This window comes from Bos taurus, chromosome 15 (genome assembly GCF_002263795.3).
Source record: "Bos taurus isolate L1 Dominette 01449 registration number 42190680 breed Hereford chromosome 15, ARS-UCD2.0, whole genome shotgun sequence".
Lineage (NCBI taxonomy): Eukaryota > Metazoa > Chordata > Mammalia > Artiodactyla > Bovidae > Bos > Bos taurus.
In genome coordinates, this window is record NC_037342.1 from 52,969,749 (window position 1) to 52,995,123 (window position 25,375).

A 25,375-nucleotide genomic window follows, 5' to 3' on the forward strand; every position below is an offset into this window, starting at 1 on the left:
AAGGATGGGGGGGTGGGTGGGAGAGATGTTCTGATTGCCACTAGATGGCAATATGCTCAGTTAAACGAGTCTATTCTCCAGTCTCTCCTGTAGTTAAGTGAGGCTATGTGATTAGCTCTGCTCAATGAGATATAACTGAAATATATTGTATAGGACTTACTCTTAAAGCCTGCTTAAAGGGATCACTGTTAGCTGGGGGAGGTGTCTTTCCTTCTCCTCTTCCTCATACCTGCTATCTGGAATTAAGACATGATGACTGGAGCTCATCAACCTTTTCTGTGAAGTGACCTTGAGAATAGAAGTCTCAAACCAAGGATGACAGAAGAAGCCTGCATCCTTGATCATTTCAGCCCTGGACTACCTTTTTACTGTTTTACACGAGAAAATAAAACCCTATGTTTTTAAACTATTGTTATTTTAGATTTATTATATGTAGCTGAACCTTATCTTATTTAAGGAGAGAGATATATAAGATTTCAAAAGAATGCTATTTGATCTATGTTTTGAAGGATGCCAGGAATTCTACAGAGGGAGGAGAAGGAAAGGTCATTTGCGAAATTATACAATGAGAGAGCAAGGCACATTCAGAGAACACTGTACAGTTCTGAAAAGCTGTAACATAGAATTGCAGGGAAAACATGGCAGGAATATTCTCATCCTGTCCCCATTTCTCAATTGTGTCCTCTCGGCTCTTATGAAGGATCTCAGAGAATTCTCTGGTGGTCCAGTGGTTAGGACTGCATGCTTTTACCACCGAGGGTACAAGATCAATTGTAAGGGAACTGAGATCCCACAAGCTGTGTGGTGCAGTCCAAAAAAAAAAAAAATCTCAGAAAGCCAGATTGGGCATGTCTACAGGCCATTTTATGATCCCTGGACTCTCTGAAACTTCTTTGTTATAAATACTTGTGGCTGAAATCTGTCTACCCAATTCTTTTCTTCCTGCTACATTTTAAGCAACATAAGGTTGAGGGACCATATCTGTTTTATTCACCACTGAATTTCCAGTAAAGAGCTTGGTATAAAGCAGGGTGCTCAGTAAAGGTTTTCAACTAGATGAATGAATTAACTAGTGGGTAAGTTAAAAGAAAGCTTTTATTGGAATTCAACAATTTAATATCACATTCAGTTCAGTTCAGTCGCTCAGTCGTGTCCGACTCTTTGTGACCCCATGAACCGCAGCATGCCAGGCCTCCCTGTCCATCACAAACTCCCGGAGTCTACCAAAACCCATGTTCATCGAGTCGGTGATGCCATCCAACCATCTCATCCTCTGTCATCCCCTTCTCCTTCTGCCCTCAATCTTTCCCAGCATCAGGGTCTTTTCCAATGAGTCAGCTCTTTGCATCAGGTGGCCAAAGTATTGGAATTTCAGCTTCAACATCAGTCCTTCCAATGAACACCCAGAACTGATCTCCTTTAGGATGGACTGGCTGGATCTCCTTGCAGTCCAAGGGATTCTCAAGAGTCTTCTTCAACACCACAGTTCAAAAGCATCAATTCTTCTGTGTTCAGCTTTCTTTATAGTCCAACTCTCACATCCATACATGACCACTGGAAAAACCACAGCCTTGACTAGACAGACCTTTGTTGGCAAAGTAATATCTGTGCTTTTTAATATGCTATCTAGGTTGGTCATAACTTTCCTTCCAAGGAGTAAGTATCTTTTAATTTCATAGTTGCAATCACCATCTGCAGTAATTTTGGAGCCCAGAAAAATAAAGTCAGCCACTGTTTCCCCATCTATTTCCCATGAAGTGATGGGACCGGATGCCATGATCTTAAGTTTCCTGAATGTTGAGCTTTAAGCCAACTTTTTTACTCTCCTCTTTCACTTCTATCAAGAGGCTCTTTAATTCTTCTTCACTTTCTGCCATAAGGGTGGTGTCATCTGCATATCTGAGGTTACTGATATTTCTCCCAGCAGTCCTGATTCCAGCTTGTGCTTCCTCCAGCCTAGCATTTCTCAGAGTTTACTCTGCATATAAGCTAAATAAGCAGGGTGACAATATACAGCCTTGACGTACTCCTTTTCCTATTTGGAACCAGTCTGTTGCTCCATGTCCAGTTCTAACTGTTGCTTCCTGACCTGCATACAGATTTCTCAAGAGCTTTAGTTGTGTCCAACTCTTTGAGACCCCATGGACTGTACCAGGCTCTTCTGTCCATGGGATTCTCCAGGCAAGAATACTGGGGTGGTTTGCCATTTCCTTCTCCCAGGGGATCTTTCTGCCCCAAAGAATGAACCCCTCATCTCTTATGTCTACCTGCTTTGTCAGGAGGGTTCTTTACCACTAACACCACCTGGGGAGCGAGGTTACCTGCTACAAGAAGGCAATTACCTCTTCATCTATAAAATGGAAGCTATCAAAAAACTGTGGAAAATTCTTAAAGAGATGGGAATACCAGCCCATCTTACCCGTCTCCTGAGAAACCTGTATGCAAGTCAAGAAGCGACAGTTAGAACCGGACATGGAACAGACTGGTTCCAAATTGGGAAAGGAGCACGTCAAGGCTGTATATTGCCACCGTGCTTATTTAACTTATATGCAGAGTACATCATGAGAAATGCTGGGCCGGATGAAGCACAAGCTGGAATCAAGATTGCCAGGAGAAATATCAATAACCTCAGATATGCAGATGACACCACCCTTATGGCAGAAAGCGAAGAGGAACTAAAGAGTGATGAAATTGAAAGAGGAGAGTGAAAAAGCTGGCTTAAAACTCAACATTCAGGAAACTAAAATCATGGCATCTGGTCCCATCACTTCATGGCAAATAGATGTGGAAACAGTGGAAAGAATGGCTGACTTTATTTTTTTGGGCTCGAAAATCACTGCCAATGGTGATCGCAGCCATGAAATTGAAAGACACTTACTCCTTGGAAGGAAAGTTATGACCAACCTAGACAGCATATTGAAAAGCAGAGACATTATTTTGCCAACAAAGGTTCGTCTAGGCAAAGTTTTGGTTTTTCCAGTGGTCATGTATGGATGTGAGAATTGAATCATAAAGAAGGCTGAGCACCGAAGAATTGATGCTTTTGAACTGTGGTGTTGGAGAAGACTCTTAAGAGTCCCTTGGACTGCAAGGAGATCAAAACCAGTCCATCCTGAAGAAAATCAACCCTGAATATTTATTGTAAAGACTGATGCTGAAGCTAAAGCTCCAATACTCTGGCCACCTGATGCAAAGAGCTGATTCATTTGAAAAGACCCTGATGCTGGGAAAGATTGAAGGCAGGAGGAGAAGGGACGACAGAGGATGAGATGGTTGGATGACATCATCAGCTCAATGGACATGAGTCTGAGCAAGCTCTGGGAGATGGTGAGGGACAGGGAGGCCTGGCGTGCTGCAGTCCATGGGGTCGCAAAGAGTTCAGTCACAACTGAGTGACTGAACAGCAACCACTTAGTATAAAAAGAATTGTTATGCAGATGAACAGGGAGCCATGAAGGATTATAGTAACAAAGTGACATAATCCTTCTGTGTTTTAGAACAGTGTTTCATGAGAAGACGGACGATGGACTGGCAGAAGAGAAACAGAAGGTCTGAACTAGAAAGAGCCGAAACGGAAAAGAAGGAAAGAATATAGGAAATACTTTATAGAGTTATAACTGACAGGATTTAGAAACTATCTTATAAACTCTGTATGCAGCGCTTGATGTGGGGAAATAAGAGGTTTCTAAGGTAAGCAATGAAATATAGCATTCATTTTTGAACAAGCAGAGGCTGAGATGGCCAATAAACAACTGGGAATCTAAAAATATTGATCTGAGGGCCTATGACTGCTATGAACTAACTACCCACCGACCATTATGTCCATTTGCTTAGAGTTCAGCAGAAGTAGTCTAGCAGGGGTATAAAGGCAGTAAGGAATGAAGGAACGTGGAGGCAGAATAACAGCATGGCAGAATATGCTGTCAGATATAATTCACAGCAGAAATGGGTGCCCGTAAAGCATGTCGTTGGAACTTTCTCAGTTGCTAAAGAAGCAGGCCTGTTTGGCTCCCAATATGCTTGCTTGCTTCCTTCTTTCCATCAATAAATCTTCACTACGTCTTTATTTTATACCAGGCATTATTATCCCATATACCAGCATTAGGGATATGAAGATGAATAAGTTATGGTACAAGCCCTTAAGGACTCTGGAGCTAGCAAAGAAGGGGAACAAAAGTCAAATAAGGATATCCATGTGCTATGGTAGAGAGAAGCATGGAGGTTTAAAGAACCTAACTCCATGCACCCTTTCTCCAGTATATCTTCTCAGAATATTATATTAGCTAATGTTTATGAAGTGCTTAACTATGAGAGGAATTTTTCTTGGAGCTTTACATGTTCTTTAATTTTCACATCTACCTTATGAAGTAGGTATTATTTACTAACTCCATCTTACCCATGAGAAAACTGGACAGCCTATAATGAACTCTCCTCTGAGTTCTCATTGTCCTCCCAAAGCATTCTATGTCATCACACAGTACTTTGTATCCTTGGTTTTTTTAAAAAAATATCCCTTAAGGACCAAGCTCTAATCTACTCATGCCTTTATCTCCCACAAGGCCCAACAGAGGACCAAGTATATGCCACAGGTATTCAGTATTTGCTGAACATCAAAATGACTGTTATGAAGTCATTTCATTGTATAAGTTTTACATTATATCCTTTATAATGTAAACCATTCTACAGCAATCATTTCCTGTCCATCGACAGAAGAATGGATAAAGAAGATGTGGTACATGAAGAATTTATTTGGAGGGCAGCAATGGAGAAACAGACATAGAGAACAGACTTATGGACATGGAGAGAGGGAAGGAGAGAATGAGATGTATGGAGAGAGTAACATGGAAACTTACATTACCATACGTAAAATAGATAGTCAATGGGAAGTTGGGGCTCTGCATCAACCTAGAAGGGTGGGATGGGGAGGGAGATGGGAGGGAGGTTCATGAGGGAGGGGACATATGTATACCTATGGCTGATTCATGTTGAGGCTTGACAGAAAACAACAAAATTCTGTAAAGCAATTATCCTTCAATTAAAAAAATAAAAGAAGATGTGGTATATACACACACAGGTGTGTGTGCCCACGCAATGGAATTTTACTCAGCCATAAAAAAGAATGAAAAACCATCCTATGTAGCAACATGGATGGATCTAGAGACTGTCATACTGACTGAAGTAAGTGACACAGAGAAGGACAAATATTGTATGATATTACTTATTACATGGAATCTAAAAAAAATGGTATAAACAAACTTACTCATGAAACAGAATAGAGTTACAGATATAGAAAACAATCTATGGTTATCAAGGGGGAAAGGAGGGAGACAAATTGGGAGATTGGGACTGACACACACACACTGTGCTGTGCTTAGTTGCTCAGTTGTATCCGACTCTTTGCAACTCCGTGGACTGTAGCCCACCAGGCCCCTCTGTCTGTGGGGATTCTCCAGGCAAGAATACTAGAATGGGTTGCAGTGTCCTCCTCCATGGGATCTTCCCAATCCAGAGATTGAACCCAGGTCTCCTGCATTGCAGGGAGATTCTTTACCATCTGTCACCAGGGAAGCCCAAGAATACTGGAGTGGGTAGCCTACCCCTTCTCCAGGGGAAATTCCTGACCCAGGAATCGAACCAGGGTCTCCTACATTGCAGGCAGATTCTTTACCAGTTGAGCTACCCAGGAAGCCCCATATACACACTACTATATATAAAATAGATAATAAGAACCTACTGTATAGCACAGGGAACTCTACCAAGACTCTGTAATGACCTATATGAGAAAAATATCTAAAAGAGAATGGATGGATAGATGGATATATATTTATAACTGATTTACTTTGCTGTACACCATAAAGTAACACAACATTATAAATCAACTATACCCCAATAATTTTTTGTAAAAAATCATTTATTTATTCAGTAGATTCATATTAAGCATTTACTCTAAGTCTATTACTGGTGCCAGGTATAGACTAAACAGAAATAAACCATACACAGACCCTACCATCAGGCTTACTGTGGCAAAACCATAAATGTCGTCTATTGTTTAAGATGATCTATATTTTCTTCAGATATTACACTTCAGATATTACACCCAGATATCAATGTGTGCCTTCTGACTATTAAAACACTCAGTAGGAATACACCATCAGTTGAAAGAATAAATGAATGAATGATGGATACTGTGAACCTTAGACAAGGCATTGCTCTGGCCACTAGGACACTCAGGACACCAAACCTTAGTTTATGCAAGAACTTCTGGTTTCACTTATTCTGTTTCCCTTATTTCCCCCTTCATTATGAATCTCTTTATTTACTTTTGATCCTATTGTATTACCCATATTTTAAAAACTAATTCCCTCTAAGGGAAAAAAAGTTGAGTATGTAGTATTAAATCAGTCAAACTTTGATGAGATGATGTGATGTGATCAGTCTCCTTCGTCAAGATGCTCTGTCTGCTGAAGATGTGGAGACAAACCAGACCCCACTTGCAAGTCAGCAGTGCAGCACTCAACTGCTCTGCCGCTGAGCTCTAATCAAGGAATTCTTTGCTGGAGGAACTATCTTGCTTCAAAGATGCCAAGGCCCCATTCTTGAAAACACCCCACTTTAAGTTTTCAGCCCTTGCACTGATGGACGGGGAGGCTCTGGAACTAGACAGGCCATATGGTCTAGGCTCTTATCTCTGTCCCTGACCTATCAGTGACAAACCTCTTAGGGTCTCGTATCTACTCCTCTCTACCCACTTCTTGTGACTATTCTGAATATTCAAAGGGAAAGCAGAGAAGACATTTCCTAAACTGTAGAGTACTACAGCACTGCAAGTATTAAGGAAAAAGGGGTTCATCATTTGTAATACAATGCAAGGATGGCTGACCAAAATTTAGGCAACCAGTCTTGTAGGCACTGGACTTAAAACACTGAAGGGATTTTTTGTTTGTGGTGATAAATATATATCATAAAATGTGCCATTTTAAGTATTTTTAAGTATACAATTTTGTAGCATTAAGTACATTTACACTGTTATGCAAATCACCAACATCTATCTCTAGAACATCTCCATCTTCCTCATCTGAAACTCTGTACCCATTAGACATTAACTCATTTTCTCCACTCCCCAGCAACCACAATTCTATTTTCTATTTCACTAAAGCATAATGTTTTCAAGATTTATCCAAGTTATAGCATGAAAATACTAGTTTTTAAAACATTCCAGACTTTTAATTTCAGATAAAGTTGATCACAAACTATAAGGTTGACCACCATTTACTTAGCTCTTCAAGATAAACTCAAAAGTTCACTGCAGGAATTTTTTCCTTCCAGTTCCATTGAGATCTCCAAATTGATCTGCACTCTTGCACAAATATTTCCAACTACATGTCATTCGGATGGAGTAACTGGCTACTCTGAAAATAAATTCCAACATGTTCATTAGGAAGCAAAATGACCCTTAATAAAAAATGTAATATTATATCAATGTTTGGATAAAGACTGATGTTTAGAAGGAGATACTGATCTGCTTTGATATTACCAAACATTTTTAGGCAGGAGGACAAGTATGTATCTGTCTGTTTTTCATAATATGCCTATTGATATAAATGTTTGCTATTCCAAAGTAGCATGTTTTGGAGGATCTCCCTGGTGGTTCAGTAGTTAAGAATCTGCCTTCCACGCGGCAGGCCAGACCTGTAGACTTGGGAAAGAGGAAGAAGGGTCTGCAGATCCCCACACTGCCTGCTGCGCTGTTGTGCAGGACATTTGGTAACAAGAGGAGCAAGCATGTCCGGGGTGCAGGTGGTCCTGAACCAGTGGTCCCTGGGAAGCTTTGGGGTCAGAAAAGCACCCTGGTGGGGTGGCTGTTTGGGGCATAAGTCAATTGCTGTGTTAGTACTGTCACAGTGCTTTCCTAATATACACTAGATTAACTTGTCAGGTGTTAAACACACAATTGCTTTTTTATAGCTAGGTTTTCATATTCAATACATTTATTAATATCTTGAAAAAAATAAAGAATCCACCTTCCAATGCAGAGGATGCAGGTTCTTAGGGAACTAAGATTCCACATGCTGTTGGGGAGGGGGGCGGCAAGTAAGCCAGCACGTCAGAACTAGAGAGAAGCCCTCGTGGCACTAGGGAAGACATCGTGCCATAACTAAGACCCAACACAGCCAAACATAAATATTTAAAACAAACAAAAAAACAAAGTAGCATGTTTTTAACATTTGCAAATGAAACTTCTATTATTCACACTGATTTATATTATTCACATGGATTATATTTTTATTTTGTACTGGAGTATAACCAATTAACAAACAATGTTGTGACAGTTTCAGATGAACAGCAAGCACCTCAACCATCATATACATACATGTATTCATCTCCCCCACACTCCCCTCCCATCCAGGCTGCCACATAACATGGAGCAGAGTTCCATGTGCTATACAGTTGGTCCTTGTTGGTTATCCATTTCAAATATAGCAGTGTGTACATGTCCATCCCCAAATCCTTAACTATCTCTTCTCCCAAGCAATCATAAGTTCATTCTCCAAGTCTGTGAGTCTCTTTCTGTTTTGTAAGTAAGTTCATTTGTATCATTTTAGATTCCACATATAAGGGATGTCATATGATATTTCTCCTCTCTGTCTGACTTACTTCACTCAGTATGACAATCTCTAGGTCCATCCATGTTGCTGCAATCGGCATTATTTCATTCTTTTTAATGGCTGAGTAATATTTACATTGTATGTATGTAACACATCTTTATCCATCATATGGATTATTTTTCAACCAGCAAATCATACCTTATTCCAAATGTCACTGGAAGGATCTCAAAGATCATTTAATTCAAGCCTTTCATTTTGCAACAGAAAACAGAGACCCAGTAACTTGCTCAAAGTCACACAGCAAGTCAGTAACAGATCCAGGACTGCACCTCAGGCCTCCAGACTCCAGAAGAGTGACAGTGAGGCCGCTTTTCTACCCAAAAGAAAAGAGATCTCCTCTGCTTACTGGTTAGTTCAAAGTCCAGTGAGCCCTTGCAATGGGAGGTCAAAGACTGAATCAGGAGCTGCTGCATCCAAACAGTTAAGACTAAATACCAGGCCAAATCCTTTGTCTCAGGACAAAAACGTTCAGAAAAACCTGGCAGAACCACCCTTATTAGGTGCAAAGGCCTCAGGATGCTCTGGGCTACAGTCCTGCGCACAGGATCAGTAAGCGATTTACCATGATGAAGCTGGAAGTAAAAAGGAAAAAAAGGAGGATGGGAGAAAAGAAAAGTTAGATTCTTGCCCAACACCACCAACACTCTTGAAAAAGAACTCTTGATGAAAAGGAAAGAGATTGTAATAGAAGAAGCTAAAAAATTAGAAAATGGAAGCACAGATAATATCAGGACACAGTGAAGACTCCCCAGGGAACCTGTCTAATTTGAAACTTAATGGTATAGACATCACAAAAGAATCAAACTGGAGACTGTGTGTGTTGCCAAGAATAACCCAGTCAAGAATAATGCAGCTTGAGTGATCCAAGCCTCCTCACTCTCCATCACAGTTGCTGACCCACTCACCACCACTCTCCTTCAGAATTACCCGGGGTTCTTATTTACAACAGAGTTTTACAAATAACTCTATTTAACAACACGAATAGACATTTCTCCAAAGGAGATATACAAATGGGCAACACACGTGAAAAGATCACTAATCATCAGGGAAATACAAATCAGATACCACCTCAAATCTGTGAGGATAGCCACCATTAAAAAAAAAAAAAAAATAGCAAGCACTGGCAAGGATGCAGAGAAACTGGAACCCTTGTAGACTATTTGTGGGAATGTAAAATAGTGCAGCCACTATGGAAATAATGGTATGGAGGTGCCTCAAAAATTTAAAAATATAATTACTATATGACCCAGCAATCCCACTTCAGAGTCTAGCTCCAAACAAATTGAAAACAGGATCTTTAAGAGATATGTGCACACCCATGTTCACTGCAGCATTACTCACAATAACAAAGAGGTGGAAGAAACTTAAATGTCCACTGACAGATGAACAGATAAAGAAAACTGGTGTATATATACAATATTATAATATTAAGCCTTAGCAAAGAAGAAAACCCTGTTATATGCTACGCTGTGAATAAACCTTGAGGACATTGCTGCTGCTAAGTCGCTTCAGTCATGTCTGACTCTGTGCGACCCCATAGACAGCAGCCCACCAGGCTCCCCAATCCCTGGGATTCTCCAGGCAAGAACACTGGAGTGGGTTACCATTTCCTTCTCCATAATGAGGACATTATGCTAAGTGAAATAAACCAGTCACAAAAAGGCAAATAAATACTACATGACAACACTTACATGAGGTATCTAAAGCAGACAAACTCAGAAACAGAAGGAATGGTGGTTGCCAGGGGCTGTTGAAGGATGGGGAGCTGTTGTTGTAGACTATTTGTAGACTATCCCTTAGGGATACAGTTTCAGTTTTACAAGAGGAACGTTCTAAAGATCTGCTGAACAACAAGGTACATATAGTTAACACTATTGCACTGTACACTTATGGCAAATTCAGGAACCACTGGCTTCAAAATAAAGTCCAAACTTTATGTTAGCATCCAAAGCCCTCCACGAGACCATCCCTCTTTATCTCTCCACTTGCTCACCACTTGCTCCTCCTCAGGCCTCACCTTACTTACCCCCTCTGGCTGGTCCAAACAGAACTTTTTACGGTGACAGAAATGTTCTACATCTGTGCTGTTCAATATAGAAGCTGTCAGTCACATGTGCTACTGAGCACCTGCCATGTGCTACTGGCTACTGTGCTGAACAGCACACGACTACAGCAATAGCTAGGACCCCAGAAGATACAGATGGGCCAAGGATGAAACTCACAACAATGCCATTTACCCCTTTTCCCCTCACATGTTATCATGATGTATCCATTCTTTCTACAAATATTCTTGCTTACTATGTGCCAGGTACTATTCTAGGTACTGGGGAAGCAACAGTAAATAAGAAGACAAACATCCCTGTCCTCAAGAATCTTATGTTCCAGTTAGGCAGTGTAGGACAGTGGTTAAAAGCAAGAACTCTGGAGCCAGAGAGCTTAGGTTCAGATTCTGACTCCACTGCTAACCACCTATGTGTTCCCTGAAAATTACTTAACTTCTCCATGCCTCAGTTTTTAATCTATAAAATGGGGATAACAATAGTACTGCCTAATAGGCTTTCTATAAAGATTAAAGTAGTTAACATATATGTAAAGTGCTTAGAACAGTGCCCTATATATAAGAATTAGCTGTTACTATTATTGCTGTATTTTGTTATTGTTATGAGTGGGAGCAAGACAATCAACAAATAGCAAAAAAATAAAAAGCCATTTAGTGATATGACAAAAAAAACACAGGGTAAGGGAACAAGGAGTGTCAGGATAGGGATTATATTTAAGAGGATAATTAGGGAAAGCATCACACGAAGGTGATATTTGAGGAAAGGTCTGAAAAAGGAGGAGAGGAACAAGTCTCACAGATATCTGGGGAAGCACTGAATTTTCTGAGATACTTGGTATTATTAACACCATGTTATAGATGGGAAAATTGAGGTTCAGACTAAGGAACCTGTCCAAGGTCACATGGCTTATAAATGACTGAGCCCAGAGTCAAATCTGGGACTATTGACTCCAATTTCTCCTCCACGTCTGAACCCTTTTGACCTCCATTCCTTTCTGTGGTGAAACAAGACCAATGAATCCTTTCCACATCAGTTTCCCATTCTGGCACTGAGATTTACAGACTCATTATGATCAGACAAGCTCTCTAGCTTAATCAACCAAAGGAGTTAAAGGCACAAGCTGCCTTTAACTGCCCCCTCTCACATGTGCTCTCATCCACCGCTTCCTAAGCAGCGCCACACCAGGACTCCATGTTAACTGCATGCTGTGCATAGAAAACAGGCATTTATCAAGACCAACAAGACTCAAACACCAGGAAGGAGAGATAAATTATACATAAGAAATGAAGGCCACTGCTTCCAACCTGGCCTTTGAGGGGGAAAGCTTTGCTGTATGTGCACCGCAGGAGAACTATGATCAAAAGTTAGGTTCAACCTACTGAACCTGTCTAATCTAGAACTACGGGCTTCCCTGATAGCTCAGTTGGTAAACAATCTGCCTACAATGCAGGAGACTCATTGGAAAAGACCCTGATGGAAAGATTGAAGGCAGGAGGAAGAGGAGACAGCAGAGGGTGAGATGGCTGGATGGCATCACTGACTTGATGGACATGAGTTTCAGCAAGCTCTGGGAGCTGATGATGGACAGGGAAGCCTGGAGTGCTGCAGTCCATGGGGTCGCAGAGTCAGACATGACTGAGCGACTGAACTGAATACACAACTGCAGAAATAAGAAGAAAAGAACAAACCATTATAGCCTAACTTTATCTGTAAAGAAGTCAGTAAATCAAAATACTTTCAACAATATTTACTCTATACATTTTACCTGTATTCATGAAATCTCTGAAAATATTGGCAATTCCAGAAAATCGTTAGTGCTGCCAGGAGCAGTGAATTCTAGTTCTCCTTTATAACTTACCAGAAAAGTCACTTCCACTCCCTGGATCCCACTTCTCACATCAGTTAGAAGAAGAAGCTAGACTAGGTATTCATTAAAGATTCCATCTTTAGCCCTTTATAGCACATTGTATTACAATACTAATGACAGCACCCCTACACCTCCAGAGTCAGACCCAAAATTCATTCATTCAATAAACATTTATGTAAGCTAGGCACTGAAAACACAAATATACTACATGATAAATTCATGAAAGTTTCAAATACACTGCTTTTCCTATTCACATGAACATTTCAGAGTTGTGTTCCTACAAAAACAAAACACAGCTCCAAAAATTTTTTTCCTACTCATACTTAAGACAGTTTTTTGTTTATTATATAGTACACTTAACACCCTCCCCCCAAATAAACCCTCTCCCTATTAAACCATACCTCACAATTATATTTCCCTTTTTTAAATCACTCATAGCCCTAACCACTAAGTTAGAGGTTTTCCCCACTTAATATATAGTGAGAGAACCTCTCATTCTATACCTGTGTTTTTTTAATATTTTATTTTTTTCCTAATTTTTCTTTATTTAACACATCTTTTTTCATTTTATTTTTTTCATCTTTAATTTTTTAACTTTTAAAAATTACTTATTTTTTGCATTTCTTTTTCTTACAATCCATTATTAGTTCCTTGAGAACATCTTATTTTTCTTTGCATCTTAAGTAAGCCCTTTTTATAATTTATTTATAAATTTAAAGACTAATCCAAAAGAACATTAAGTGGTTCATCTTCTTAAGATATAAAAATAAGATAGCTAAAAATAAAAGCAAAAAAACCAGGGGTATAGATTTATATCAAATGATCAAACTTCAGGTCCTACATTTACCATATATATGCCATGTGATTCTTGACAAGGTATAATCTCTCTACTAAGAAAAATACAATGGTATACCTACTATGCTGTGTGCTATGGGACATTCAGTCATGTCCCACTCTGTGCGACCCTATGGACTGTAGCCCACCAGGCTCCTCTGTCCACAGGATTCTCCAAGCAAGAATACTGGAGTGGGTTGCCATGCCCTTCTCCAGCTATACCTCCTAGAGAGTCTGTAAGACTCAGAAGTTAACAGAACCAGCAGTTGTGAAGCCAGGCATTGTTGGCTAGATTCAAATCATAACTCCATCACATATTAACTATGGGAATGGGCACCTTACTTACTTACTCCCTTTGGTTCCTAGTATCTTCATCTGTTTCAGATGGTAATAAAACCACTTTTACAGCTGATATAAAAGTTAAATAATACATGTAAAGCACTCAGCACTGTGTCAGGCACATAGTAAGTACTCAATAAAAAGTAACTATTCATAGTATGCATCATCTCCAGGTTGTTTATAAAGATGTATTAGATAAGGAGAAAAACAGCTCTGAAATTTAAACTGCTATGAAATGTTTGGAATACTTTTTACTATTGCTCATAATCAAAACTATGCAGCAAATTAATAAAAATGAGGGAAAAACATGTCCAAAGACAGCTATCTTAAACAACATTTTTCTAAATATAGCTATCTCCTTCTTTTGCATCTCTGGCCTCCTTCCAAACATCTTTAATACTGCAGTAAAGCAGGAGTGGAAATTCAAGCTATGTACTTGCAACTGACAGGAGAGGCAAGGCTTGGGGTTTTTCCACCAAGTCAGGACAAAATTGCCTTGTCCCCTCCTTCCAGCCCTACAGGCTGCTTGTGCAGGAGTTGATAATCTGTAGCTAGCAGGAAGGTCAGTTTAAATTGAAGTAAGCTGGTTGTGTTTCTCTGTTGTATGCTTTTCTGATACTGCTGGAACACAGTGGTATCTGGGCCTGGCCTTCTCCACAGGATGACAGAAGGTGCAGCCAGAACATGAAGGCAGAAGAAAACATAAAAAGGATAGGACACCAAAAAAATACTCAAAAAACAGTAGCATGATCATCAATGGGATCTGTTTTATAAGCATGTGATGAATAAGCCAATATGTGTGTAGTCACCGTGGTACAAATACGTTTTAACACATTATGATCTGTGTACATGAAGAATGTCAAAGAAAAGGCTGATCTGCATCCCATATACGGAGTCCTAAAATATCAGAACCACAAGAGTCTTAAGAGATTATGCAGTCAGCATCATTGTTATTATGGATACAAGAACTAAGAGAAAGAGACTTATCAGTGGTCATACAGACAAGTCAGGGAATAGCTGTACGATCAGAACCCAGGATAGGCCAACTGTGGACTTGAGTATAAAGTATGTGGGAAGGGAATATATTAAAAACCATATCATTTGTGAACAAATCCCCAGAGATGGCTTAAGAATCCTCAAATTTAGAAATGCCACCACTGCCTCATCAAATACTTTTCAAACGCTCACCTCAGGAAAGTGGGAAATGATGACATGTCATGGACCTCTGAGGCCACTCAAGAACAGCTAGAGCTACATATGGTAAGTTCGTCAAAGTGAAACGTTTAAAACAAAGTTCCAATCTGTACAGTGTAAAAAGGCAGAGAGTTCATTACTCAGCTGCCATCCAGGGTTCCCACAACGCATCTTCAAAGAAGTAAACATAAACCATGCTATTAATGGAAATAAAAGTAAAATCTTCACATCTAAATTTTAAGCTTTTTAAAACCTAGCCCCAACCTCTATTCTCCAGCATCCTTCACTTGCCAGGGAATTCCTTGGGTTAGGGGCTTTTAAGGGCTCTGTCAGCTTATATATTCTGTAGAAAATAAGCACAGAACTAGCTTATTAATGAGGTGAGCCAAAAAATGCAATACAGATAATGCCTAATGTAACCAGAAACAGGCTACTGGATTCAATGGAAGCTGCTCTGTGACTGGCAGATTCAATGGAACCTCAAAAGGGGGATGGGAAAGTTGAAGCCTAATGATGAATACAACTGCTGCCAGGAGGTCATGGCTAACTACAGGAACATTTCTTGCAGGAAGCTCTGCAAAACTCTCCACTGAGGTCCTAAAGTCCCTGCCCATACAATGGAGCCTCACTGACCAGAGAAGGGAGAGGGACTGGACAGGAGCCTGGCAAGAAAGATAATGGACAAAGCTGAATGAGACAGCCTGTCTCACCCAGAGATGAGGCCACATCTTAGGTCTTCTTAGTCCTCAGTTATTTTTCTTTTGGTTTGTTCTTTTTGTTTTTCCTTGCCAGAGCAGGTAAAGGAAAGAATAAAACAGCAGGGCTCCAGTAGTTGAATTTTTTTAAGTATGTGCTGAGTCTCAAGCTCTTTTAGCTGAAAACAGTTTTTGTTTTGTAGGGCTTAAAATTTTAGAAAAGTAGCAGTAAATTGTTTTGTAAGCATCAGAAATAGTAAAAATAGGTTTTGCAATCAGTCAGACTCAGGTTCAAATCCCAGCTCAACTACCTATTAACTACATGGCCCTGGGTAAGTTATTTAACATTACTGGGTCTCAGCTTTATCATCTATAATCATATTGACTAAGAATCCCCACCTCACAAGGTTAGCCTGCATTAGAATATATGTATATACTCTTTCTATATCTGTCTTTGCTGTAAAACTGTCAACAACTTGAGAGCAGGGATTTTAATTCATATTTAAGATTCCCTAAAATCTGACACAGAGGAGGAGCCAGAGGAAATCAGATAAATGTGTCTACCATGAGTCCAATTCTATAAAGGGAACAAAATAATGATCATGATAATGTTGAACATAATAATACAACCTGACAACAACAAACACATAGCATTTATTATGTGTCAGACACAATTCCAAGTCCTTTAACTCTTCCTGCTCCCATATCACACTTATAATAAGCTGATTAAGTATTACTGTCCCTACCTTGTTAATGAGAAAACCAAGGCACAGAAAGGTTAAATAACTTGCCCAAATCCAGAACACGTAAATCCACATAGAAAGAAAGTAGTATGGTGTTTGCCAGGGGCTTAGGGGAAGGGAGAATAGGAAGTAACTGCTAACAGGTACAAGGTTTCTTCCCATATAATAAAATGTTTTAAATTAGAAGTAGTGGTTGCACAAATCTGTGAATATACTAAAAGGTACAAATTATATACTTTAAAAGAGTGGATTTTATTGTATATTATACCTTAATAAAACTGTTAAAAAAAAAAAAAAACAACTTGGGAATTCCCTGGCAGTCCATTAGTTAGGACTCTGCTCTTTCACTGCAAAGGGCCAAGATTCAATCCCTGGTCGGGGAACCAAAATCCCACAAGCCACGCAGTATGACCAAAACAAATCTGCAGAGAATCAGAAAGTTAGGAAGTGACAGACCGAGAATCCTACATTTTCAAAACCAGTGCTTTTAACCACCATTCTATACTGCCCTCAAGGAACATAAAATCTAGAACTATCTAGCTATTATTACTTACCTATAATATAGACAATAGATATAGGCTATATATTTTGGAAAGAAAACAGAGCCTGAAATTGCAGGTATTCAATGTTTAACTGAACTGAACTGAAAAATTAACTCATTTAATAATTTAAAGACTATACTTTCAGGGATCATTTCTATAGCTTATTTAATAATTTAATTCCTGACCTCGAGGCACTCACAGAATAAAACATGGCTCAGACATGTTAAATTATCCCTAATGCAAGTTAGAAGGAAACATGTTCTATGTAAAAATAACTCCCCCTGGGAAACATCTGTGTGAAGTGGTCTGGCAGACCCCCATAGCTTCCAGATCTCTTGTAGTTAGGTAGCACTAATGATCTATGAATGAAGGTGACATGTCTTACACTCTGGGAGAAGTATTCAAAAGCTGGTGTATGACCCTCCAGCTCTGGCATGGACTTCCTCCCTCCCTCCCTCTCTCTCTTTTCTGCAAAGACATCCTAGAGATCTTAAGTTGGGATTGTGGCAGCACAAGACAAAAGCAGCATAAATGTGCTAGTCATCACTTCCTGGAGGACAACTGCCCTCCAGAGTCACCTGGCCTGAAACTGAATTCATATAAGCAAGAATTCCACAGATTTTTGTCATGTTATGCCACTCAAATCTTGTGGCCAATCTGACACCTCAGTATAATTCTGTGTGTCCTCACTAATATAAGGGTTAGCAAAAAATGAACCCAGAATATATGAAATAAAATCTGCACTCTGCCACTTAATATTTTGGCTAAGTTATCTGAACTCAATGGCCCTTGATTTACTCAACTTTAAAATGGAGGCAACACTAGCATCCTTACAGTTGTTATGATAATTAAATGAAATATATGAAAACACCTGGCATAATGCAACTGCCTTTGGAGAAAAAAATGTGACACTGAACCTGATGGTTGACCGAGAAATTCTAATAGGAGTCTATGCTGTCAAAGGCAAAAAAAGGCACACGGTTTGGGTGAAGAACTGTGCTTTAGCTAGTTCAGAAATAGCAGTTATTTATTACTCTAGAGGATAAAAAACCATACTCCTGTCTGCACAGCACTTTGTAAGTCCAAATGATCTTCTATATGCTGCTCCTCCTATACATTTGATCTTCACAAGAATCCAGTAAGGTAAATATTCTAATCAAAGAAAGATTAATATAAGCCCCCAAAAGCTTAATTCTGTACCTACCTATAGATTAACAGGAAGAGACAAATGTCCTTTTAAAGAAACAGAATGAAAAAGTACTTCCCTGTCAGCAACTTCCTTGCCATTACCTCTAGGTATGAAGAAGAGGTACCATAATTCACTTTACCTCAAAATAGCTCCCTTTGGCCAATTATAGTGACTTCTATAAGACATTTATTCCAGAAAGGGAGAACACTTCAACAGTTATGTTACTTCTTATAAACCAAAGAAAATAACTATTAATAAAAGAAGGAAAAGAAAAAGTGCCACTCTCAATCTATTTAATTAACAAAAGAATTCTAGTGAAGGTATGAAAAACTATAACCATTCATGATACATAAATTATAAAATATAATATAAATTATAAAAGCCCATGAACTAATACAGAAATATTCAGAATAGCTGCCTTCCCCTCAAGAGGATTTTAAGTAGGAGAAATGATGAAAGTTAGTCAAACACAGCACTTAAGTAAAACTGCCATAAGAATATTAATAAATGAAAAATGAGGCTGAAGAAACCACTTCTCATAGGAAAAGCATCATGAAAGATGGCATTCTGGCTGAGTCCTAAGAATCAGAATCTTAGAAAGCTCACAAGCATTAGGAACTCTGGCCCTTTGAGGGAAGACTACAGCGACCTAGAAAATGAGCCTATAATATAATACAAAGAGCTCTGAGCTTGTTTCCAAAAGACCTAAATGTGCCCTGGCATTGTTGTTTACCAGCTGTGCTACCTCAAGAAAGTTATTTAACTGCTCTGATTTCGATTTCATCTATAAAATGGGGAATTGTACCATTTGTCTTAACAGATTGTTGAAAGAAATAATAGATAAGTGGTTAAATAAATGGTTGAGAAAGTGCCTGATAAACTGATATTGATAGAACACATCTCAAAATGAATATACTTGGGATTAACAGCTCCCCATTCCTGTACCATGACAGAATAAATTTAAGTAATTTTCCAACTTTAAATTATTGCTGGAATTGAATGCTATTATATTTCCAGTAATATATTTCAAACACTAAACTAAATTGAGTTTAATTTTTAAATGTAAATTATTCACCTCCTCCAGGCTGCTGCAGAACTTCATACAAACTTGTACTACAACTTTTTTTTCCATGCCCATCTCCTCTAATAGATTTCAAGTGCCTTTAGGGCAGAGATCAAGGGCAATTCACCTCTAAATCAGTGCCTTGAAGTAAATGTCTAAAGAACCTCTAAATGAATCAATGGGCTTCTGGAACTTTTATAGAATGTTTGCATTGTAGAAAACTCTTCATTCATCCAAAAATATTTAAGTCTTTCTATGCCTAATGATGAACAAGACAGATGTGATTCCTGCCTCATGGAGTTTGCTGACTAGTGAGGAAGACATATATGGAACAAATAATTAGAAGTATACTGATAAATTATTTTTTTTAAATACAGATTGCTACAGGGACTTAGAAGAGGCAAGAGCATGTGGTCACAGAAAACTTAGAGTGCAAAGCACCTTCAAGGTCAATGAGTCTATATACATTTTTAAAAATGCAACTGAGTGCTAAGTAATTTCTCCCCATCCCATTCTGTACACCCTCATCACACTTCATGCAGTTAGCCTATAATCCAAGTCAGCTGACTGCTAAAGGCTATTGCTCTTTTTACTATTTTAATTCATAGCTTTCTAAATCCCAAAGAAATATATGCCATATATTAACATTTAAAGACCAGTGTTTATTCGGGGGGGAAAGGATGAGTGGAGACAGAAGTCATGTGTATCATGATAGATTGTGCTTGACCATTAGTTCTTTGAAAGTACACTCCTAAATGCAAAAATAAATATTTCTGTCCCTTGAGGAGATTGGGGAAAACATCTCGTAAGCATCTTTTATACTGCAAAATCTTGGTTTTGACTCAGGGAATCACTTTTTGAAATACCTGACATGACCCTGGGTGTTTTTTTTTTTAACATGAAGGCATATTCTGTACTGTTTCAACATACGATAGGAAGCATAAGCCATTCAAGTGGGGGATCAATTACACAAGTATAAGATTTGGAACCATTCCTCTCAACATAGGTCACAACTTGATAGTAGTAAATGCCTATGAAAAAGGCAGTGGGCCTTAGGAAAATAGAAAAAGAGGAGCAAATTAAATCCAAAATAAACAGAAGGAAAAAAAAAAAAGAATTCGAGCAGAAAGCACTGAAATTGAAAACAAGAAAACAATAGAGAAAAACCAACAAAACAAAAATATCAATAAAATCAGTAAGTCTCTAGGCTAAGGAAAAAAGACACAAATAACTAATATCAGAAATTAAAAAGGGACATCACTACAGATCCCATAGAAATTAAAAAGATAATGAAGGAATATTATGAACAACTCTACATAATATAGACCAAATCTTTTTAAAGACCATCTGCCAAAACTCAAACAAAAAGAAACAATCTGAATAGACCAGTATCTATTAAAGAAATTGAATCAATAATTAATAATCTTCTAAAACAGAAAGCACCAGGCCCAGATGGGTTGACTGGTAAATTCTACCAAATATTTAAGGAAGACATCATGCCAATTCTTTATAATTTCTTTTAGAGAATAGAAGCAGAGGGAATACTTTCCAATTCACTCTATGAATTCAGAATTGCCTTAATACTGAAATCAAGCAAAGACCTTACAAAAGAGAAAACTATAAGCCAATATTCCTCATGAGTACAGATGCAAAAGTCTTCAACAAAATATCAGTAAATTGGATCTAAAAAAATATAAAAAGAATTATAGGGACTTCCCTGGAGGTCTAGTGGTTAAGAATCTGCCTGCCAATGTAGGGGGCATGGATTTGATCCCTGGTCTGGGAAGATCCCATTTGCCACAGGGCAACTAGGTCCAGGGCCCACAACTACTGAGCCCATTCACCAAGAGCCCTTGCTGCACAACAAGAGAGGCCACCACAATGAGAAGCCCATGCACCACAATCAGAGAGTAGCCCCTGCTCTCTGCAATGGAGAAAGCTGAATGCAGCAATGAAGACCCAGTGCAGCCAAAAATTTACCAATTAAAAAAAAAAAAGAACAAATAATTTCACAATTTGTATGGAAATACAAAAAACTTCAAATAGCCAAAGCAATCTTGAGAAAGAAGAATGGAACTGGAGGAATCAACCTGTCTGACTTCAGGCTCTACTACAAAGCCACAGTCATCAAGACAGTATAGTACTGGCACAAAGACAGAACTATAGACCAATGGAACAAAATAGAAAGCCCAGAGATAAATCCACACACCTACGGACACCTTATCTTTAACAACGGAGGCAAGAATATATAATGGAGAAAAGACAATCTCTTTAACAAGTGGTGCTAAAAAAACTGGTCAACTACTTGTAAAAGAATGAAACTAGAACACTTTCTAACATCATACACAAAAATAAACTCAAAATGGATTAAAGATCTAAACGTAAGACCAGAAACTATAAAACTCCTAGAGGAGAACATAAGGCAAAACACTCTCCGACATAAATCACAGGAGGATCCTCTATGACCCACCTCCCAGAATATTGGAAATAAAAGCAAAAATAAACAAATGGGATTTAATTAAAATTAAAGGCTTCTGCACAACAAAGGAAACTATAAGCAAGGTGAAAAGACAGCCTTCAGAATGGGAGAAAATAATTGCAAATGAAGCAACTGACAAAGAACTAATCTCAAAAATATACAAGCAACTCCTGCAGCTCAGTTCCAGAAAAATAAACAACCCAATCAGAAAGTGGGCCAAAGAACTAAACAGACATTCTCCAAAGAAGACATACAGATGGCTAACAAACACATGAAAAGATGCGCAACATCACTCATTATCAGAGAAATGCAAATCAAAACCACAATGAGGTACCATTTCACTCCAGCCAGAATGGCTGCGATCCAAAAGTCTACAAGCAATAAATGCTGGAGAGGGTGTGGAGAAAAGGGAACCCTCTTACACTGTTGGTGGGAATGCAAACTAGTACAGCCGCTATGGAGAACAGTGTGGAGATTCCTTAAAAAACTGGAAATAGAACTGCCATATGTCCCAGCAATCCCACTGCTGGGCATACACACTGAGGAAACCAGAATTAAAAGAGATACATGTACCAATGTTCATCACAGCACTGTTTATAATAGCCAGGATATGGAAGCAACCTAGATGTCCATCAGCAGATGAATGGATAAGAAAGCTGTGGTACATATACACAATGGAGTATTACTCAGCCATTAAAAAGAATACATTTGAATTAGTTCTAATGAGGTGGATGAAACTGGAGCCTATTATAGAGTGAAGTAAGCCAGAAAGAAAAACACCAACAGTATACTAATACATATATATGGAATTTAGAAAGATGGTAACAATTACCCTGTATGCCAGACAGCAAAAGAGACACAGATGTATAGAACAGTCTTTTGGACTCTGTGGGAGAGGGCAAGGGTGGGATGATATGGGAGAATGGCATTGAAACATGTAAAATATCATGTATGAAACGAGATGCCAGTCCAGGTTCAATGCATGATACAGGGTGCTCGGGGCTGGTGCACTGGGATGACCCAGAGGGATGGGATGGGGAGGGAGATAGGAGGAGGGTTCAGGGTGGGGAACACGTGTACACCCATGGTGGATTCATGTTGATGTATGGCAAGCCAATACAATATTGTAAAGTAATTAGCCTCCAATTAAAATAAATAAATGTACATTAAAAAAAAAAAGAAATTAAAAAAGAAAAAGAATTATATACTATGACCAAGTGGGATTTATCCCAGCTATGTGAGGCAGGTTCAACATTCAAAAATCAATTAAATTACATAATCATATTAATAAATATTAGTAAACACATAAACTCCGGGAGTTGGTGATGGACAGGGAGGCCTGGCATGCTGTGGTTCATGGGGTCGCAAAGAGTCGGACACGACTGAGCGATTGAACTGAACTGAAACACATAAAAATCACATAATCATATTAAATAGATACAGGGAAAAGCATTTGACAAAATCTAACATGCATTCATTATAAGAATTCTCAGTAAGCTAGAGAGGAGAACTTTCTTAACTTGATAATGACTATCTACAAAAAACCTACAGCTAACATCATACTTAATGGTGAGAAACTTGTTAACTTTCCCACTAAGATCCCATACAAAGCAAGGATAGCCCCTCTCACCACTTGTTTCAACATCATACTGGAAGTCCTAGATAATGCAATTAGGCCAGAAAAGGATATAAAAGGTGAAACAGAGGAGGACCCTATGGTTCTTGCCCCACTCCCCATATTCTCACTCTACCTTTCTTTGCAGAAAAACTTCAGCCAAAGAGTAAGTTTAATCAGAGAACTAAAAAAATGCAGAAACAAAGGAAAATAGTCAAAGGAAACCAAATAATAATAATGTAGTCATTAAGCAGAGTCAAGGACCTTTAGTTCCTTCTCAAGGAACAAATTCTAAGCCATATCCTGTGAGCTGTCTTATAGATACTGAAACCCCCACCAGGTGGAGAAGTTAACTAATGATGACAGCTTGTAGTCATGACATAAGCTGCCACCAATTCCGAGAACTGGCCTCAAGAAATGAAGACAAACTGACTCTGGAACTGAAGATTAACAGTTTCTAAAACAGTTAAAGGGCTTCCCTGGAGGTTCAGCTGGTAAAGAATCTGCCTGCAATGCAAGAGACCCTGGTTCGATTTCTGGGTTGGGAAGATCCTCTGGAGAAGGGAATGGCTATCCACTCCAGTATTCTGGCCTGGAGAATTTCATGGACTGTATAATCCATGGGGTTGCAAAAGTCGGACACGACTGAGCGACTTTCACTTCACAAACAGTTAAGGTGATGCTGCTCAGACTACCAATGACCAATTTTAAGATGACTTTCAGAATTGACTGTGCTGTTTCTGCATGTAGCCCCACTCCCTACGCTGTGTCTATAAAAGCTCTTGCCCCTGACTGTCAAGGGGGAGTTGGCCTTTGGACAAATATTCACCACCACTCCAACCCTAGTCACCAGCACCTGAAATACAGCAAACTTTCCTTTCCACCAACCTGGCCTCTTTAATGGCTCTTGAGCCGCGAGCAGCTAGACCTGGGTTCAGTAACAAGGGTACACAGGTAGGAAAGGAAGACATAAAATTGTATCTGTTCACAAATGAAATAATCATGTATGCAGAAAATACAAAAACACTGACAAAAAAAAAAAAAAAACTCCTGGAATTAATAGTGATTATAGCAAGACTGCAGGATAAAAGGTTAATTACAAAAGTCAACTGCTTTTCTATTATTAACAATGAACAAGTTAATGCAAAATTAAAAACAAAATATCATTACAAAAGGAAAGAAAATTAAATACTTAAGTATATCTAACAATATATATATAAGATTTATATAAGGAAAACTACAAAATTCTGATAAATGAAATAAAAGAACAACTAAATAAAGCAGAAAGATATTCCATGTTTGGGAGTAGAAAGACTCAATATTGTTAAAATGTCAGTTGTTCCCTACTTGATCTATGGATTCAATACAATTCCAATAAAAATCCCAACTAATTATTTTACAGATATTGACAAACTGATTTTTACAGTTTATAGAGAGGCAAAAGACCCAGGATAGCCAACACAACACTGAAGAACAAAGTTGGAGGAATGATGCTACCAACTTCAAGACTTATAGTAATTAAGACAGCGTGGTACCAGTGAAAGAAGAGACATAGAGATCAATGGAACAGAACACACAGCCCCAAAATAGAGCCACACAAATATAGTCAATTGATCTTCAATGAAGGAGCAAAAAGGCAATACAATGGAGCAAAGACAGTCTCTTCAACAAATGACACTGGAACAATTGGAGATCTACAAGCAAAACGAAACAAATCCAGACACAGATCTTACATCTTTCAAAAAATTACCTCAAAACCAACCATAGATTTTCATGTAAAATACAACTATAAAACTCCTAGAAGATAACATAGGCGTAAAAGACGCTTACTCCTTGGAAGGAAAGTTATGACCAACCTAGATAGCATATTCAAAAGCAGAGACATTACTTTGCCAACAAAGGTTCGTCTAGTCAAGGCTATGGTTTTTCCTGTGGTCATGTATGGATGTGAGAGTTGGACTGTGAAGAAGGCTGAGCGCCGAAGAATTGATGCTTTTGAACTGTGGTGTTGGAGAAGACTCTGGAGAGTCCCTTGGACTGCAAGGAGATCCAACCAGTCCATTCTGAAGGAGATCAGCCCTGGGATTTC

At 38.7% G+C, this 25,375-nt stretch overlaps 1 protein-coding gene across 9 annotated transcripts in view; it reads right to left on the reverse strand.

Moving 5' to 3' along the window:
* FAM168A (family with sequence similarity 168 member A) overlaps nt 1-25,375 on the reverse strand; it is a 202,528-nt gene that overhangs the window by 86,443 nt on the left and 90,710 nt on the right. For 3 of the 9 annotated variants that reach the window (XM_059874901.1, XM_059874898.1, XM_059874897.1), the window contains exon 2: nt 12,268-12,386. The exons of the other annotated variants lie outside the window; for them this stretch is intronic. In XM_059874901.1, coding sequence (XP_059730884.1) covers nt 12,268-12,339 — 72 coding nt within the window. In that variant the 5' untranslated portion in view covers nt 12,340-12,386. The remainder of the gene's footprint in view (nt 1-12,267; nt 12,387-25,375) is intronic. 9 annotated transcript variants of the gene reach the window in all.